We start from the raw sequence: 20,322 nt of genomic DNA on the forward strand, positions 1-20,322 counted from the left end.
CAGTAGTAGTGGTGGTGGGGATTTTTTCAAGAAGAGCTTTTTAATGACTTCCAGCTTTTTTTGGTCAAACATGTATAGCTTGGGAAGGGCGCTGCTTCTTCCTAGTAATTGTATTTTTCACGGGATTGCTGCTGATTTTATCTTGATGGAGGGCTATTCTTTCCAAGGCTATCACAGGTGATTTCTCCAGGTGGTTGGCAAAACAGACAGGAAGGTGGCAACTCGAGGGTGTGGGACTGAGGTGGGGTGATTGTACCCAGGTTCAGGTGGGTGCAGCCTTGAAGTGTCAGGAGGACTCAGGGGAAAAGATGAAGTACAGGCAGCCCTGATGCTGGTGTTATATCCCATCATACACCAAGGGCTGTAGAAATGCTGTGGTTCTAGACCAGAACTTCTGAACTGCATGGATTTGGTTTCTTCCTGCTGTTGCAGCTCGACACTTTGAACGTTCCACTATAAGAAGCAGATCTTTTAAAAAAATAAACAAGGCATTCAGTGTTCTTCGAAGGACAAAAAGTGGAAGTGCTGTTTCCAACCAGACTGACCGGGAAAGGGAGACTGTTGGAAACTCTGCTGCTGGAGAGGAAGGTAATGTTTTGTTCCTCTTGTGTTATCACTTAAAGTGAGGCAGGAGGCCCTATCCACTTGGGAACTGGATATCCATGACTGACGTGCCTTTCATGTGGTGGGCTGTGCGTGATTAAAACAAACAAGCCAGAAAATGCAATCTTTCCTTGTTTTCTTCTTTCAAAAGATGTTACTGCCTGGCAGGCAAGAATATTGCTGGGGTGTGTGGGACCTCACGTAGGGCTGTTCTGGTGACAGCCTGCATGCTACAGCCAGCCCAGTGTCTAGCCCACGGGATGTGGGATCTGGGATCTATTACTGGAGCTGTCATTGATTTGCTCTGTAATTTTGCTCAAGTCTCTTCACTGGCATGTGCCTGTCCCTCTAAAGCAAATGGATCACGATAATCATACTTTAGAGGAACTTAATGAGTTTTGGCTAGTGTTTATGAAGCACTGGAAATTCCCAGTGGGAGGATGGTATGAAAGTGTAAAGTGCTGTAATTATTCCAGCATTTCTGTGGGTTCCTTTATTACCTCAGCTAGGCAGGTGATGAGGTAAGAATGCTCTGCTCTTAAACAGCAGGGAGAGGCAAGTTGGTGTGATGTATGTCAGGGACGAGGGGTCTGACAGGTAGTAGCACTTAACATTTGGCATTCTCAAAGCAATAGCAAATGTTACTAATCACTTTGGACCATAATTATGAAACCAATAATGGCATTCATGCAGCAAGAGGAAGTGATGATAGAGTGGGAATCAATGTCTCAATCAAGGTCTTCACTCAGCTTATTATTCCTTCTCTTGATGCCTCAGCACCTCATGCCTCTTCCCAGATCAAATTTCAGGATGCAGGCTTAAAGAATACAAAATATCCAACTTCTTTTTGCTTTGTATTCAAGTTCTCATTGAAACACACACAAAATAAGCACAAAAGGCTGCCAAATGCTGCCTTCAGGTGTCATTGTGATGCCATTGTAAACAGTGGTGAATCAGAGAACCATGTTCAATATTCCTCTGCTTTGTTTGCTTATTCATTCAGAAGAGTTTCTGTATGTTATTGTGTTCTTGGTACTTACTCTCTTACTTCACATACTGATAGAGCCAAAATAAAACCTGGTATTTCAAACTGTGAACCTTTTCCATGAAAGGGATTTGAATATACTCCTTAAACTGGAAACATCATGAATAATTTTACTATACTTTTAATTTAAAATAATATTTTTCCCCAAGTAGAATTTTGCAAGTAAATTGTTTCTATCTCTGTTTGAGCAGGCAGATATATTTCTCATTCCACAGCAGCTCTTCAATTCACTGTTAGCAAAAGCTTGCCTTTTTTTTAGAATGAGTGAAATTCTCCATGCCTCAAGTTCATATTTTTCAAAAGACATCTCTTCAGGGTGACATACAGATCACTTTCTACCTAGACATATAGCTGACATTAGTAATAGTTCCACTGAAAGCTTGGCTTCATTTCCAGAGTGTGCAGATGATCTGGATGTCAACAGCACCTATCCAGTAGCCCAGTGCAGTCCAGATGTTAGCAGAAGTTAGCAGAAAAGTGTGAAGATGGCACTGGTCTTTCATTTCCAGCAAATGGAGAGCATTGTTGTCTCTGTAAGGGATGTGGAATGGCAATCACTCCAGTGTCAGGATTGTCATTCTCTCCTTGGCTCTGCTTGTGGTTTCATTCCTCTGCACCAAGCACGCCTGTAAACTTCCCAGTGTACTCTGCTGCACTGGAAAAACCAGGTAGGCACCTAATTACTTAATAAGCAGTTACTCTTAGGTGTGAGATCACAGAAGCTGGGTACCTAAATTACTTTATTAATTGCATTTGCAAAGAATGCATTTTGATTACACGCTTCTGGAATTTGATCTTTAAAAAAATCCAAGCAAGTAACTTGAAGTGATACAAATACAACTTGAGCAGAGATTTCTATCCTGTCCTTTGCAACAGGTGCTTTGTGTATGGCAACTCAAATGTTTTCTCTGTTCCTTCTTCTTGGAGGTAGAAGTGAATGTACTTCTTTTTGTAGCAGTTATCATCATCTTGCCATCTGAGGGCTGGTTTTCTTCTCCAGTTCTGTATGTTTCCTTCTTTTATTTTTTTTTTAACTCAGCTGCTCTGAGCAGGCTGCAGTTAGAATTCTGATCAGAGCTGTTGGTCAGTCTTTAGGGATAGCTGCTGTAGGCACTGCCCTGTGCTCACTAAAAGTCTTGTCTGTTGAAGAAAAGGGAGCCCTGTATGTCTGTATCCCCATTGCCTTGCCACTCTCCTGGGAATGGAGGTGTTCCTGTGGGAGTGGATGTGGTGGTTCCTGCCCTCAGAGGTCCCCACACTCAGTGGGAAAGCTGCTGCTGCTTTACCCAAAGTTTCACAGGTTTGTGTCTGGGACCACCTGAGGACACAACTCAGTCATGGCTCATTGCCCCAGGAGATAGCACCTCACCAACCCTCTGGTCACCACTCCTCTCATCAGGTGTAGTCAGTGCACGAGCAGAACAAAGCTGAGACTACACCAGCCTCACAGTGAGCACAGAGTGATACAAGCCCCTTCCTGCTCACAACCTCTTCTTGATAAAGGAGTGGTAAGATCATCTGGCAGAGCTCAATGTGTAATTCATCTGACTCCACTTTTCAGAATACCCCGATCTAAATTCATGCGTTTCTGTTTGATCTGTTTTGCCTGTATTTTGGTCAAAGGAGCTCTGGGAATGAACTCCATAACAAGTAGCCCTGTACTAGCCATCAACAACTCTTCATACAGAGTGTGTAGGTGCCTTTAATCTGAAGCTGCTATGTTTGTTGAGCCAGTGCTCAATTGCAGTATGACTGTGAGGGTACAAGACAAAATAATAGTTTCTGATGAGAGAGAAAAAACTTTCAAATTCTTCTTGAAGCTGAATCTGTTACTGGTTTTGGAAAAAATTTTTTTTGGCACCCAGGGACATTGTAAAATAGGATGTTTAATATTAAATGTGTTTCCATTGTAATTACAGCAGAGAAAGAGTTACAGTGTAATGCTATCTTGTATCTGGAGCTGGTAAGCCATCCTGAACTGTGGAGATCATGATTTATGTTTATATCCTGTGGTTTGATTTGTATAAACAATGTTATATGTGGTCATTTTGGATTTAAATGATTCAGGCTTTGTTTTTCTGTTTTTGTGGCATTTTCAGTAGAGAATTGTTAAATGTCTAGACCAAAAAAAAAAAAAAAATGTTAGCGGTGAATGAAAAGTACAAACACTAATGAGAAAATAGTCTGATGGAAGGAGCTGTTAAGATTTTCTCATTTTCAGTACTTTGTTATTTGTAAAATCCTGTGCAAATATATATTTGTCTGCAGGCAGTACCCAAGCTTGTGATATCTATCTGAGAGCAATTTCATTAACAACATTTACAGCTACAAATAGCTTTCCAGGTCTGTAGAAGTAGAAATTTAGAAAGTTTAAAAGAAAGAGTTTCTTTCTGAGATGAGAGGGAAGGTGACAGGGACATGCTTACGGCACTGATGCATTTAAGATATAATATCTTTTGACTAGATCTACTAGTATAAATGACCTTGACAATCTACTTAAATGATAAAATACCTCCAAGCAAAGACTGCTCCAGCTTTGCTGTGCTTATTTGTATCACCATGCTCTTAATTTGGCTTTACACCTTAAATTCAGTTCCGAGAAAGACTACAGATATAGATACTCTTTACTCAAACTGATCTACAAATACAAGTTGCAAACCAGCTAATATTCTAGGAGGAAAGAATTTCCAGGTACAATTGAAAGAACCTCCATACAGTTTTAGAGTAAAAGAGCTGTGGTTTTGACTTTCAAAAACATTCATTGATTTCATTTTTCAGTCAAGCCACTGAAAAATTTAATTTAGGATTGCTTGAGGATGGCAAATGTTTTTCAAAGTCAAACTCAGGCTCACGGTGGATGCAGTTCTACCATCTGTTAATGCTTTGCAGCAGTGAAGACCAAGGCAGCCCCTGCAGGCACTGGCAGAACCACAGAACAGGCTTCCCTCTTGTACTCTTCAGTGTGAACCCTGTTGTATATTTGAGAGGGAGAGATTATAAATACTTCAGTGTTTGGAAAAGTACGTGAAGAAAAAGAACGTAAGGAAAAGACAGATGGCATCAACCATTTCATGGCATTAAGGCTATGTGCAGAAAAAAAAAAAGGTTTAGCCAGCCCCAGGAGAAGACACTGCAGCCCCACTTCTGCCTCAGGAAGGCTACACCCACAGAAATCCCACATTGTTCCTATTTTTCTCAGATTTGATTCAGTTGCCATTCTGATTTCCCAAAACAGCTGTTCCAGGGCTGGTTCAAAGTGCTCTGCCCTGGAATGATGAGCCAGGCAATTTCCCGAAGAAAGAGATTGTTCCTGTAGCATTTCCTCTACTGCAGACTAATACATTTGCTTGCTGTAAGTAAGAGGCACAACTCTTTAGAGACACAGTCAACTCAGCAACAGTTTCATTTCAGTTCTTTTGGGACTCCTTTGGTGAGAGGAATGTCCAGCAGCAAGAAGATATATTAGAACTGGCAGCACCTTCTGCTCCTCTATTGGAGAAACATCACTACAGAATTAAAGGAAGGCATTAAATCAAAATTATGGCAAACTTCTGAGAGAATGGCATGATAAATGAAAATCTATTGGGAAGGAAAATTTGCAGAATAAAGTTCCCCACCAGCACAAGGGCACGTGACACTCACAGACACACGAATTTTCCAAGACTAGGTTACACAAGCTTAATTTGAATTCTGGTGTCCAGATGCTGGGAAGCATGAGTATGTGTTCCTGCAGATGGTCCTATTTGTGGGGGTGAGCTGGCACATTAGTCAGGCTGCCTGATGTCAACGAGGCCTTGCAACTACAGATACAAGTTTTGTTTAGAGCGACCTTTGATTAATCTGGACTCAAGAGTCCCAGCAAACACTGCACATTGTCACACTGAATCCTGGGAATGAAGGCAGAATCCTCATGGCAGCACTGATACTCACAGAATCATGTGGGCATGATAGGAAGGAGCATGATACTCACAGAAGCCAGCAGAAACCTGAGCACTGAAGGAATGCCACCATTAAATATCCTAAACTGTGAGGGAAATATTGTAATAATATTTAAAATTTTGTAGTGCTCTGTCGTGGCCACTGAACTACTGAATGCCCAATGTCCCACATTGTGCTGGGTAAGTGGAGTTCACTGTGCAAAGCTGCTCTCTCCTGTGTTGTTACCATAATGTGATGTGTGAAAATACTGATAAAACTGCACACTAACAGTAAGAGAATACTGCTTGAGAAAAAAAGCCCTCACAGCCTTTCTGAATGCAGGCGCACCAATGCACCAATCAATGTAGTGGCTGAGAAATTCAAATCAGAGAACAAAAACCACTGCTCTTCATTGGTTACACTTCATTGGTGTTTCTGCCCAGTTGAGCCAAAACTGCTCCAAGGTGACATTTTATTATATTGACAGATTCAGAATGCTCCATACAACCCCCCGTGACAAAACCACCACACTCTGTGGGAATACCTGGAAGAATCACCAAAAACAAGACGGAAAGTTTCCTTCTTTCTAGATTCAGCAGATCTTCAATATTTAAGGACTGGAAATATAAAATGGTAAAGAAAGGTATGCAATACTCTTGGGTTTTCCTGCTTTGGAAAACCTGGCCAAAGAAAATGGAGAATTTTAAATAAGAGTGTAAAGGGCTGGAAAATGGAGTCTGTGAAAAATGATACTCCAGCCTCACAATAGAACCTGTATATGTCTGAAAAGTAAAAGCCCTCAACTCAGTAGGAGTTCCTTCAGCTGGGTTCCTGAGGCCCCAATCATTGTATACAAACAGGTGCTGAAGCGGGGTCCACCTTTACTGAGTATGGTTTATACATTAGAAATTGGATTTAAAGATACTGCTTTCTAGTCATGGCATCATCATGAAATACGGGTGGTAAGTTTTCATCAGACTGCACACAATGTATGCAGGCTTTTTGGTGAAAAGACAATTATGATTTTTCTTTTAAAATAGTGTATTTGTGTACTTTATGTATTTAGATTGCCACACTTACTGTTAGTTTGTCAAAATAGGCATTGGCCTTTAACTTACAACAGTCTAGGTTGTTCATAATACAAATGTCCATGTAGGTGTCTGGGATGAAAAGAAGAGGCAAGCCTTCAATTAAAAGAGTAGAAATTCATGGAACATAGAGGAATTCTTTTGGTTGCTTAGCCCATCTGAGGAGAAAATATTTCTGTTTTTTAAGTATATATGATAAAGAGCAAATCCAATGAAGACAGGATGTGAGGAAGCACAGCCTGCTAACTACAAAAGGGTGGCATTAGGGACTTGCAGACTGGCAACAAAAATGTCTTGAAAATACTTGAGTTGCTGTAGACTGCACATTTCAGAAGGAAATTGGACATTAAAAAATCCTCTAAAAGAATCTGCATAAAATCATGTTGAAAGTCAGCCAAGTACCACTGCAAGATTAAATAAACCAGGTAAGGCATTGTTTAAAATGCAAAGAAACCTATTTATGTTTATGCATATGTAAAGATGTAGGTAAGTCTCACACTTACCTACTTGTTCACTGGTATGTTGCCCTGATTTTGCTCTGGGATAATTACAGATTGAAATTACATGAGAGTGTCGATAGCTTGTTCAGTCCACAATTCTCCATGGACAAGAAATGTAACTGGATAGCTCCTTGAGAAGAATTTTTAGAATAAGCTATGGCAAAATGAACATCAGTGTCAAAAAGCATAGTTTGTTAGGATGTGAAGTGAGTCATCATAATAGAATTATTAGAATTACTAGACAGTCTATTATGGTACTGTTTTGGTAGTCCTCAATAGATATATATATATATTTATCTGCATGCAGGGAAGATCTATTTATCTTGACTTTCATTTGTATTTTTACGCATAACTACCCTTGTAGCCACACTGAGAGTGTGAAATGTGCACGTTTATTCTGATGCAGGGATCAGGCCACTGAGATGCCAGAGTTAATTGCCTCTTTTCTTACACAGCAGTGGAGAACACTTGGCACCTCCAGAGGTGATTTAGCAGGAGAATCACTCTCTTTGGGTGCTTGTGCACTATAAAAGAAGAAGAGCAAGTAGATCCCCAAACTGTGCATTTGAGGGCTGGATTTAGATCAAGTGAATCCACCCTTCAGGCCAGAGAGAAGTGAGCAAATTACAAGCTGAGCAAATAGCATTTAGAAAATAGAGGAGCATGGGGGAAATGAAGCACCTTCCATTCCTGAGGCATTAAAGTTGCCTGCAAAACTGAAGTAAACATGCATTAGCACAGAAACTGCTATTACAAGAATAAATGGTTGAGTAAATGAGTAGTTGAGTATTAGGCTGGTGAAGGCTGTGGAGTTATCTAGACAGACTTTTATTGCCTGTCAAGTCTGTGTAAAACCACAAGGTCCAAGTCTGTGCTACTGGTAGGTGCTTTTTACAGACGTGGAGGAGGACAGCTTCCCACTCTGAAGAGATATGATCAAAGAAGTGGTAAGGGATGCAACATGGTGTTTTTCCACATTTTTTTTTCCTGTTCTTTCTCTCTCTCTAAAGGTTTTGGTGCCTTGCTGGTTTGTTGCCTGCTAATTCTGTAGTAGCAAATATTTATTCTGTCTCAGACTCTGGTCTATTAAATTTCGTTTTACACTTAACCACTATTCATTAACACTCACTGTACTTTCATTTCTAAAATAGGTTATTGGAAAAATATTAGCAGTTAATTTTTTGACTTACAGGTTTGTCATATAACCACTGGATTGGACTCACATGCAAAAAATTCAAATGCTTTCTCTCAGCTTTGGGGGATTCCAAATAATTGAAGGCTGCTATTCCTGTGCTGGAAAATTCACTCCTGCTTTTACTTCAACTTTGCTCACTGCTGAATATGGATTAAAATTTTGAATTTATCTAGAAGGAAAGAAAGTATTAGTGACATGCTGTGAAATCAGATATGCCAATTGAAAAGTAGAGTTTGGAAGACAATACATTTATCCAATGCATTATAAATACAAAAAGGATCCCTGCCCACCATTAGTCCCTCCTCCCCACAGCCAGATTTCCAGGGCCAGCAGAGATCTTTCCCTCCAGGAATTTTGAGCATCCTGTGGCTTTAATAGACACATCACAGTAAGAACCACTCATTCTTAGAGTTCAAGCAGTGATGAAAGGAGAGGGATCTAGTGGGGAAACTACTGAGCACTTTGATTTGTCAAAAAAAATTGTCTTTCTGATAGCTAAAGATAAATAAAAGGTTTTTTTGGATGTCACAAGACAAGAGCCCAGTCCTCCACTGTGACACCAAAAATGGAGAAAACAGGGCAGTCTGGGATGTTACCAGTGAGATAGAGTTTACAACCCAGCTCAGCAGGGATGATGTTTGTTGAGGTGCCCATGCCCATCTGTTCTAGGGCCAGCAAGAAGCTGTGGCCTGGGTCTGAGGTGTCTCTGGTGACAAAAAAATGTATTTATTCCCTTAAAATATTGACGTGTATAACTGTAAGTAGATTTCATCTCTCTGGATTACATCAAAGGTTTAAGTCTGCATTTTGGGGCAGAAACAGGAAGTTTGAATATATTAATTGTAAAAAGATCCCTTCAGGACCATTCAGCAAGCTCACCTATCCTTTCCTTCCCACTTGGTACAAATCACACCCATGCATAAAACCTAGCTTGACTAACTTGCAGGTACTTGTGGTTGTGCAGTGCATGTTTCAACAAAGCAAAGCTGTGTTGTCAGATAAATACCTTACAATCTGCATTTCCAGGTTTCCCCAGGTTGTATCACCTGATTCCTGATGGGGAAGTCACCTGCATTAAGATCAGCCGTACCGATCCCCAGGAAAACCTGGCCATTAGGATTGTGGGAGGCAGTGAGACCCCTTTGGTTCACATTATTATACAGCATATATATCGAGATGGGGTAATTGCCAGAGATGGAAGATTGCTGCCTGGAGACATGATACTAAAGGTACAGTACTGTGGAGGTACGAGGTAAAAATATCCTGATGGAGAATAAGATGGTTTAAGCTGATCGTGACGAGATTTGCAATGTTGCATGAGGAAAGACATTCTGAAGTTCAGAGCACCAGCTGCAAGGAACTATGATTTCCTAGCTTTTGCTGACCCCTGTAGTAGCTGAGGACACTTGAGGCATGCCAAAGTTGTGCCATGCCTTCTGCTTCACGTCAGACAGACTGGGCCAAAGGGATTTCCCAGCATCACGATGTGGGTATACTTCACTCTAGCAGTGAATAAAAATGCTTCTGGATGGTGGTTCCTGGCAGCAGCTGGATAAGCATCTACCACCCAGCTATGTGTTTCAGGAAGCCTTTTTGTCCTGGTGCCAGCACAGAGCAGCAGAGTTAATGGCACCACTAAGACAAAGCTGATCCCACAGGGCACATCCAAATTGCACAGTGAAGCTGTGACTGTAGCGTGGATGGGCCCAGCCTCGCTCTTTCCTGACTGGCCAGGATTTACCAAGGATTCCTGTGAATTTCAGCCCCATCCTGGTGCTGCTCATGCTGTTTGTGGTGCCCAAGGTAGCAACTTAAAGCCAGTTGAGCTGTGTCTCTCTGGGTGCAGCAGAACACTGTGCCCATATAAGCAATCTGCAAAAGCAAACACCAGCCAAATGCTTCTGTCCATTTGTTGGGAGTATTTCTCTTATATTTTGGAGATGTTTCTTAATACTTAAATGGTTCAACCTGTGCAATGTAAAGCTACATGGAAATAACTTGTCTGATTCAGGTTTTCTAGCCAGTGATGAAATAGAATCTTTCAACTGGTTTTCATTTAGCAGTATAAAATGCAATGTCTAGTCACTCTTACACATATGAACATGATGGGATTGACTGGAAACTCTTTTTTCTGCTTTCTTTTTTGCCTCAGGCAAATTTAAAAAGGGGTAGTTTTGCAGTTTTGCTGTCATCTGAATTAAATCTTACCTGAAAAACACTAAGAAAAAAAGGAAAGTCTGATTCTCTGGTGTGGTAGATCAGCATAATTGTTAGTAAATATCCAGGGCATTTAAACTTCTTTGTGAGGCTCTTTCCTTCTTTGTAATTAGAGATTCATTAGTGAAGAATTTTTTTTTTACTGTACCTAGAACATCTGGGAGATAAAGAAGAAAAGAAACAGCGAGAAAACAGTGGGAGTGAAAGGAAAGGCTGGCAAGGCAATTTGAAATCAGAAGCCTGTGGAATAAAACTAAGATACATGAAAGGATATTGAAGCTTGGGAAAGAGCAATAAGAAAGATGAGAACTAACATGTATGTCTGGAGACTATCAGGGAGAAAGGGGAAGAAAAAGGATAGAAACTGTCTGTGCAGCTCATCCTTTCCTTGGGGGGAAGATTGTTCCGTGCCACAATCTTGGCCTCCTGTGTGACACAGTTTGAAATAGCACATGTCACTTGGTATGAAGACATCTGCGTGTATAGACCTGCCCTCCTCAGTGCCAGCTCAGAGCAGACGATCTTTCTGCTGCTGATTTACTCTTCTCTCTCCCAGGTAAACGGCATGGATATCAAAAACGTGCCTCACAACTACGCCCTGTCAATCCTGAAGCAGCCCTGCCACGTGCTGCGGCTGACGGTGCTCCGAGAGCAGAGGTACCGCTGCCGAAACAGCGGCCTCTCCCTCGATGCTCACTGCAACAGGGATGACAGCTTCCACGTGGTGTTGAACAAGAGCAGCCCGGATGAGCAGCTGGGAATAAAGCTGGTCCGCAAGGCCGACGAGCCGGGGGTGTTTATTTTCAATTTGTTGGAAGGGGGAATGGCAGCTCGTGATGGTCAGCTGCAGGAGAACGACCGTGTGCTGGCCATCAATGGGCACGACCATCGCTACGGCAGTCCGGAGAGCGCAGCCCAGCTGATACAGGTGTGTCACCCCTGCTCTAACCACGGGGTTTGAACTGGGCCAGAATCAAGAGGTGTTTTTTTTTTCACTCACTCATTGTAAAGCAGAGGTCAAACGCTGAGTCTGTGTGTTTAGAAGAGGGAAGGAGTCAAAGCGTGATGGGGATTTACTCCTCCGAATGCTCCTCCTTGGTTTTACTGTGGGGCGGAGTGTGAACATGGATTGTCACAGAGGTGCCTGCTACCATCAGGTTTTGGAATATATAGATCAATACAAACCTCTGTATACTCTGATCATCACCAGAGTGGTTGAAAGTGGTTGATCATCACCAGTGGCTAGCTGCCAGAAGGCATGCCAGCCTGCACCCTGGCAGCATGGCTTCCAGCAGAATCTTGACTCCTCTGGCTCAGAAAGAGTCACAGTGCTCTCTGGTTCAGCCCTGGAGCAAACCAGAGTAGCCTAAGGCAGTGGATGGCATGTGGCAGTGGATGTTCCAGGATGAGCATCACCCTAGCAGACACAATGATTTCCCATGGATGTGGTTTACACCTGAAGGTAGTCAGCGCCTTATAGATATTTCTTTCCTAAATCCAGTATATGGAAATCCAGATATTTTGGTAAAATGGATCTGTAGCTGTAGTTTTTATTAAGCTCTCTTTAGATTCATGTGGAGTGCTAAAAGGGTGCTAACACAGAGCTGTCAGACAAAAAAAAACAAAAAAAAAAACAAAAAAAAAAAAAAAAAAAAAGCCTTTCTCAGCTACAAAATTGGTCAGCTTCTGCCTAATTTTCCCTCCAGAACCAATATGAGTTTTTTGTTTACAGACTATGTTTTTAGAAAACGTCAACATAAAAAGCAAAGCCAAGGATCTTTTGTTGCTTTTATCTCATATTTATAGCCGTTATTATACTTGTGGAATTTCAAATTTCATTTGGAGACATGTAGGCAGTTCACATATTGAAGAATTTCTTGAGCTTAAATAGCAAGATGTCAAATCAGCCCAGCTGCTTGTTTTTCTCTGACAGGTATTATCAGGGTGATATCAGTCAGACTGAAACAAACAGTCAAATCCATGCATTTTGTAGAAAGGATTCCTCTGTTAGCATAGATTCACAGTTAGTTGTAGCCAAGTTTTATTGTGAAGTTTATAGCAGAGGTGAAGAAAATGTCATCCCCTTACCTAATGCCAATTGATGAAATTGTGGTCCAGCATCTTTCTGAATTACCTTATGCAGCTCACTAACTGGGAACCGAAGGCAGAAGGGGGAAGGTTTAAATTCTCTGAGGATAACAAGTCTGGAATGAAAAATTTTCTAAAAAAAACCTATCATTCTTGGCACAGTTCTTTATGGCTACAAAACAAAGCATCAGTGCTTCATAAGCAAAAACACACGAGATGAAACGGAAAAAATTACTAACAAGAGGATTCACATACAAGTGTTTAAAAGTGTAACTAAAGCTCTTATTGGTCTCCAAAGAGTGGATGTTATTTATAAAAATGCTTGAAATGTACACCAGTCCCTGGGAATTTAAACAAGCCCATCAAAGGGGAAACTCAGGTTTCCAAACTGCCAGGATTACATTGCATTAATGTGAGCTCCATGCATCACATTTGTCTAATGCAAAATTCCTGGAACCTGTGTCTTTTTTGTTATGTTTTTCATCAATTATCATTTGCCTTTCCTGTTTCCATGTTATGCCAGAGAAAAACCTTTATACTGAAGCCACAAATGTTTTGCATTTGCTTCTTACACGAAGGGCTATTTCACTGTGTCCTCTGATTTCTCAACAGCATCCTTCCTGCCTGTTGAGAGCTCAGCATGTCATTTGCAATGCACTGAGGCCTTCTAATTTATGGTGGTGAAAGCTGCAAATACACCATCAGTTTCTTTAAAAACAGGACATTCAGTAAAAGGTGCAGTGGCTTGTTAAACCAAGCACAGCTGGAAGACTGTCAGATTTCTGTGTAATCTGATTATTTTTGACTTTTAAATAACGAATAATTGAGACAAATCTGATTCTTGAGGCCTATAGAAACTATACACTAGCATGTGTGAAGCAGTTGCTAATCAGTAGATTAGATGTCTGGCTGTTTATAAGCTTTAAGCTCTGTCACAAGAACTGAAATGAAGAAAACGTGTAAGTGCTAATTAGGAACGTGCACACATCATAAGACTTGGGAATTTTCTGCCTCCTGTTTGTCACATCATCTTAAGCCATGACCTTGTGTCAGAAGTGGCACTTTTAATCTAAATAATGAGACATTCCACATCTGTTTTCCATGAGGCTGACAAGAAAAGGAGCAAGGTAACAGATATGGGGGTGCTCATGTGAGTACATCAAGCCAAGCTACACGGGCTGAGTCAGATTTTACTGACCCCAGATGTTCACCCTCCTTCCCCCACCAAAGTTTGGAGCAGCTGCTCGAAACAGATGAGCAGCTTTCCTTCCCAACAACTGCAGGTTGTGATGTGGGGCATATCTGTGCTCCATCATCCCTGCAAGAGATGAGGCAGCTTCTGCCAAAAGCAGCCCTGTTGCCTCTTTGTAAGCTGCAGTTACCTACTAGATGCTCAGAAGTTGCTGCTGTGTCTCTGCCTTCCTGCTTGATTTGCTTGGCTGTAACAGATTTTGATTCTGGTAGATTGTTTCAGCTCTTTCTTGCACTCAGTGTCAAAGCTAACCTCCTTTCTTTGATTTTTTCACTTCAGCATAAAAATACAGAGAAAGAATTGTGGGGAAAGCCACTGGCAAGAGGGAGGGAGAGATCAGAATGAATCAGCAATAAATAATCTGATCAGTAGAAACATTAATTTGTTTTATGTAAATACAAAAGCTGTTCTTGTTGTTTGGATAACTTTCTAAACCGCTCTGACTTCTGAGAAACTACTCAGCTTGACTGGCCTGTAGACAAATGTGCCATTGCAACAGAGACTCTTGTTGAACTTTTGCTAGTTGTTCTATGAGAATTAATCACGTTTTACAGCTGTTCTCTAAATAACCAACTTTGAGGCTTACCATGTGGCAGTAGATGAACTTCAAAAAGAAGTTGCATTAAGTTGAAACTGTTCATTTTAGAGGAAACTGTGTTTTCGTAGGGCCACATGCCTTTGGGAGGTTTAATCTTGTATTGTTCAGTTCCACCTGAGTCACATTACAAAGTAGGGACCAGGATTATTTCCTTTCTCCCAACATACAGAATTCTGCCTTTAGGTACCAGTTGAACCTGTTGTCCATGAAATAATATTCCATAAAACCAGATCTGTTAACAATGCCTATTATTTTGAAATATGTGTGTATGCACCAAATGATATATTATGAAGCTGTGAAGATCTGAGTTTCTAGTAAAAAAAAAAATAACATCCCCCAAGATACTGGGAAAGCAACAAAGATATGCACATTTTTTACTTCACTGAAAATAGTATGGCTTGAACATGTGTATTTCAAGCTTTAAGTGGGAGATTTAGGAGAGGTAGGCTGCTTTTTCTTAACCAAAAGACACTTTTCCAAAGCTTTTTTTAACTCTCAGTTACGGCTGTTGAATTCCGCTCCAGGAAGGACAAACCAAGCTATAAAACTGAAATTCCCAGAAGCTTCCTCTGGCTTGTGGTAATTGTGTGTGGGAGATTTGATTTCAATAGCACAATTGGATCTGGCTTTGGTTTTCAGCTGCTTTTTTAATGCCAGTTTTCCTTGGAGCTTCTCCCCAGTGAGCAGGGCACATCACCATGCCAGCAGGAAAACCAGGAGCTGCAGTACCAACAACTGCAGCCCCAGGGGCATCAGCTCCAGATGTGTTTGTGGGGGGCTTCACACTAGATTCTGAGCAGTTCCTCCAGTATAACCTGAGAGCAATCAGGCAGCAGTCCTTCTGCAGACTGGTCATCAAGAGCTTCTCTTTCCTGGCACGACAGCCAAGGTCTTTAGCCTAGAGAGAAGGAGATTAGAGAATTAATTTTTACATCTAAGTATGCTTCTAGAGCACTGAGGTTATTTCTACACTATTTTTCGTTTCAGTTCAGTTGTATTGGTTTATGGCAATATGGTTTTTGTGTGATTTATCCAGGTAAACCCTCCTCTCTCTCAGCTTTATTTTTGTATCACTGTTTCCTTGAACAGATTCATATGAGTCTCACTGAAATGAATCCATTTGCTTCTAGGGAAACAGTGCTGATTCAATCAGACAGAAAAAACCCCACCTGCACACAGAATTAAACTATCAGGTACACACACAGAGCCCCTTAAAAATAAAGAGCAAACATTACCTCAGTAGAAGAATTGCATCATCTCTCAGGCACACAAGTGCTGAGAAAAAAGGACTAGAAGTTCTTAGAGATTGGGTTATTTGCTTTTGAAGCTGCTCTCCCTAGAGTGAGGGTTTGAGATACTTTCCCATCCTAAACTCCACTGTCCTGTGTGCTTGCTTATGTCCACCCTCTGCAGTAGGATTTTATTTCATGAATTAAATCCCTTTTCTCCCTTTCTTTAAGCTGCCTTACATTTGTCACGCTCATTGCATGCAGATGGATTAATTACCTTGTTTATTCCCCACTTTCACTGGGCAAGGTGTAAGCACATACCTGGTTTCAGGGTTAATTGTAGCTTTTTCAGCTTTCCCATCCCTTGGACAGCAACAGCTCTAGTTGTCTGTCTGTCTGTCTGCCATGGCAGGTAAATTACTGCTTTGCAGTGATATACACAGGTATAGGTGAGAGCTGATCAGCACTCACTGGGGTGGATCACTACCTGCAGCCAAATTTGGGGCAGGTAGAAAGGATTTTTTAGACTCAACACCAAACTTTCAAGAGCAGTAAACTTTAATGAACTTCATCGACCTGAACTGATGCTCCTGCTCTGCGTCATAACAACCTCATTAATGGGAACTCCAACCAAGGTTTAAGTGGTCCCCACATGGCACAGACACTCTGGGGCCGAGGGATTCACTCTGTGCCTCCTCCCACAGGCCAGCGAGAAGCAGGTTCACTTCGTGGTGTCTCGGCAGAGCCGGCAGCAGCCCCCGGACCTGCTGCAGGAGACGGGCTGGAGTTACAGCGCCGGCGGCTCCCAGCCTTGTCCTGCCCATAGGAACAACCCCGGCAAGGTGAGGGCGTTTCTGGGGTTTGTCTGCCATCCATGGGACAGGGGAACGGGAGGGCAGCTGGTGTTTCCTGTCCAAGGGTGTTATCTCTGCCTTCTGTCACCAGAAAAAGCACGTTTTGTTGGCAATGGAAACACAAAAGCTGTGCTGCTCATTATTTATCTGCCCTGACTCTGCCTGGCGTGGGGAGGGGAGGAGAAGGCGATGGGCAGTGGTGGGGCAGATGCTGATGTGCACACACTGTCCTGCCCATGGCCAGCTGACCAATAGAGGACAATGCGCTCCAACAGAAAGGATTTTCTTTCTAAAATTTCTCCATCTGAAGCACAGCCTTCAGACAAAAAGCTTTCACGTGCTGGCCTGAAAGATTCCCCATAAGCTACTTGAAAATTATAGTCATTATTAGGCTGCTACTCATTTGTTAAAATGCCCATGCCCTGACCCAGCTGGCAGTGTGGTGGCAGACTGCAGCTCTGCTCTCCCTGGCTGCTGAGAGCACGAGGATTCCCTGTGGATTTTTATACCCAAAACATATTTGTTCTGCTCTGGCAGCACCTGGAACTTGCGTGGTGTGGGGTCTGCAAAGGCTGCCAGTGTGCAGGAGCCAGCCCAGGGACACAGCACAGAGCCCAGGTAAGGCTGTGGGTACCAAAGTGTCCCCCAGCTGCCCCTGAGTGCCTGCTCAGAGCTTGTGGTTAGTGCAACTAGACTCCCAATATTCACTTTGCACAAGGCAGAGAGATGCTGATGCTCAAACATACGAGGTTTTAAGTAAGAACTAATGCAGCTAGAGTTTTGAAAATATGTTTTCTAAGCCTATTCACTGTTATTCTTTCCACTATAGACAGAGCAAGGCATGTCCTTGCAGAAATTTGTTTATTTCACTAAATTTGAAGTCATATGTCTGGCTAATTTAGATTAATCACCCTGAGTGTCAGCACTTATGCAAACCCATGCAAGCTTGACCCTGGCCACTGGTGCCAGGGGTGTATCAGGAGATGTGCAGGCAGGGCTTAAGTTCATCCTGCTTGATGGATAGCCAGTTGTGTCCTTAAAGGCACCTCTAGACCAAATATCAGGTGCACAGATATCAGCCAGGAGGCGAGTCTAGCTCTGAATTTTACAAATGTTAAAATATACCCATTTTTGCAGGTCTTTTAAAACATTATTCAGTGTTTTTATTTGTTAAAAATACTAGTATATATTTAGCTATTTTTAGTTTTCCTTTTCAACAAAGTCACAATCACAGCTCTTGCTAGATGGGGTCAGATTAGCAGGAGTGGGAGCAGAAATCAGTCAGTGTTCAGCAGCTACTACCAAGTAGCAAGTAGTGCCCAACTATTCATGCATCTGCAAGGCATTACTGTCTGAGCAATGGTTTCCTTAGGGAGAGATGTGTAGGAGAGCAAAAACCTCGTGTTGCTACTGTATGCTTCCTAGGGAAGATCCAAGCAACTGTTAACTTCACCATTTTGGTCTGAGTAATTAGTTGATACCACACGGGATTATTTGGGAACAAGACTTGTCTCTCTCTGCCCTAAGATCCTTATTTTCTCTTCCTGTGCCAAGAGGCGTTGGATGGAAGTTCTGGGTAAGTCCAACAATATTTTGGGTAGTTGTGAGAGTGAAGGCACAGTGTTGGCTTTGTAGCAGCCTTTAAAGACTAAGGAGTAAATGCTATAAAGGCTAATAAATCATTTCTTTTTGGGTAGGCCACAGCCTTTAGGGGGGATTTCCAGTTTTCCACGAGACATGAGTACTGCATAAGCACATGAGTGGGTGTACTGCTGTGGGCTCCTGTCCAATGCCACCATTTGGGCACTTTCCAGGGAAGATCATAGCCAAAAAAAAGAAAATTCTGAACTATTCCTACCTCCCTTTAGCTTTGTGTGTAGGTAGTAGAGGGCTTCTATCAGGGAAAATGCCCTGGCAATGGATCACTACAGCTGGTAGACACAGTGAGCTTCAGGCACTGTAGATTTTGGTCAGATACAAACATTACTGGAGTGTTAGTTGCCCTTTTATAGGGCACGACTGTGTCAGTTTAAATATTTCATGGTATTTTGCTGAAGGTTTGACTGAACATAATTTGCAATTCAAGATCCTTAATCTGGCTTTGAAAGACTTAAAAAAAATGTTATTTATTTTAAATAGGCATTACTGCAGGAGTAATGTTTGCAAGCCTAGGGCCTGTACAGTGTCCTAATGCAGCACATGCTCCTGCCCAAAACCAAGGCAATGTTTGTTGGCTGGACATCACTATCAGGGGAGTCTCCTATGTGTGTGTGGTTTGACAAATCTGCTACCTACTGCCATCTGTGGGATTGCTTTATTGCGTGTGATTAACAGAGGATTGCTAGCTGCCATGCATCCTGGTTAATTTTCAGGTGTTTTTTTGTCCCCTGAGCTCACTGCAGAAGGTGATGTTAGATGGTCAGGAATGCTCTCGTTGAGGGAAACTGCTCTCACTGTAGAGCATGTATGTGTACATGGGCTGAAATCTGCTCTCAAGCCTTGGCTGTATTCAGCATCAAGAACAAACTCCAGCTTCCAGCAGCAGTCTGGCTCATGGAGTGGCTCAGGAACCGCTTTGGGCCAAGCTGTTATCCTCAGGACAGCCAACCTCCATCTGTACACCACGAGGAGGTGCCTCTCTTGGAGGCCAGTGGCACCCAGCCATGCTGCCCACAAGGCTCTGGATAAGAAGAGGATGATCTCTGGTGACCATGTCCTTCTCCGGTGGCAGTGATGCCAGGTGTATGGTGTGCCAAGAGATTGGTCCTGTCCAGGGTCTCATGGATCTGCTTTCATCTGTACAGAGACAGGGCAAGCACAGCCCAAACTCTTCTGGCTGCTGCCTGCATTCAGAAAAGAGATGTCACACACACTTTCTAGTGCAGCTGAGGCTGTGAAACCAGGCTGTGACACGTAAACAGGCCTGATTCAACTCCTTTGAAGTCAGTGGGAGCTTTGCCATCAATTAAATAGCACTTGTTTTTAATTGGAGCTCTTTTCTTACTTCTTTCAAATTAATTGTCGAATACTTAAAGCAAAGAAAATGTGGCTGGAGCAGACATTGTTTCCTGACCATAGGAGCAGGTTAACCTTCAGGTGAAGCACACTTTCCAAACAGACACAGCCGTGTTTTGTGCCTGCAAGACACGTGTCACGGCTTTGATGTTGTGATAATGTGCTGTAAATATTTATTTTCCAGCAAATATACAAAAAGGGAGGAAAAAAAACAAAAAGAGGAGGAGATGAACTGTTATGTTTTCCTTCTCCTGACCTCCAAGGTCACTCCAAAATGACAGAGGAGGACAATTGTTTAGAAGATAATGCACTGAAATGCAGTCACTGATAAACACTGCCTTTTAACTGGTCTGCTTGCTATCGATTCTACCTCCAAGCAAGCTCTACGTGTGTTTACTAAAAAAGGCTTTACTTTCCTTTCATCACTGCCTTTGTCTCAGTCAAGTCACCCCAAATCCTTTCTGTCTGCAGCCATGTAAAAAATGATATGGGAAAGAATAGTTTTCAAAGGAAAATTGGTCCTTTGTGGTTCGACATACAAGTACTGGTACTTCTGTAATTCTTCACTGAAATGTAGCAGGACAATTTGTTCCCAAGCATTACTTTGAAATCTTTCTCTCTGTGCTGGTTCTTCAAAAAATAGTGATAAACTGGCTAATGCTCTAATGTTTTTGTTGTCTGAGACTGGATGAATGCTGCATAAGTAACAGGACTGCTCTC

The 20,322-nt window shown here is 42.1% G+C and overlaps 1 protein-coding gene across 1 annotated transcript in view; it reads left to right on the forward strand.

Moving 5' to 3' along the window:
• Positions 1-20,322, forward strand: part of LNX1 (ligand of numb-protein X 1) — a 66,377-nt gene that overhangs the window by 33,261 nt on the left and 12,794 nt on the right. The window contains exons 3-6 of the mRNA XM_066316995.1: positions 433-588; positions 9,376-9,578; positions 11,123-11,494; positions 16,438-16,575. Of these exons, the coding sequence (XP_066173092.1) occupies positions 433-588; positions 9,376-9,578; positions 11,123-11,494; positions 16,438-16,575 (869 nt within the window). The remainder of the gene's footprint in view (positions 1-432; positions 589-9,375; positions 9,579-11,122; positions 11,495-16,437; positions 16,576-20,322) is intronic.

Source organism: Sylvia atricapilla, chromosome 4 (assembly GCF_009819655.1).
Source record: "Sylvia atricapilla isolate bSylAtr1 chromosome 4, bSylAtr1.pri, whole genome shotgun sequence".
Classification (NCBI taxonomy): Eukaryota; Metazoa; Chordata; class Aves; order Passeriformes; family Sylviidae; genus Sylvia; species Sylvia atricapilla.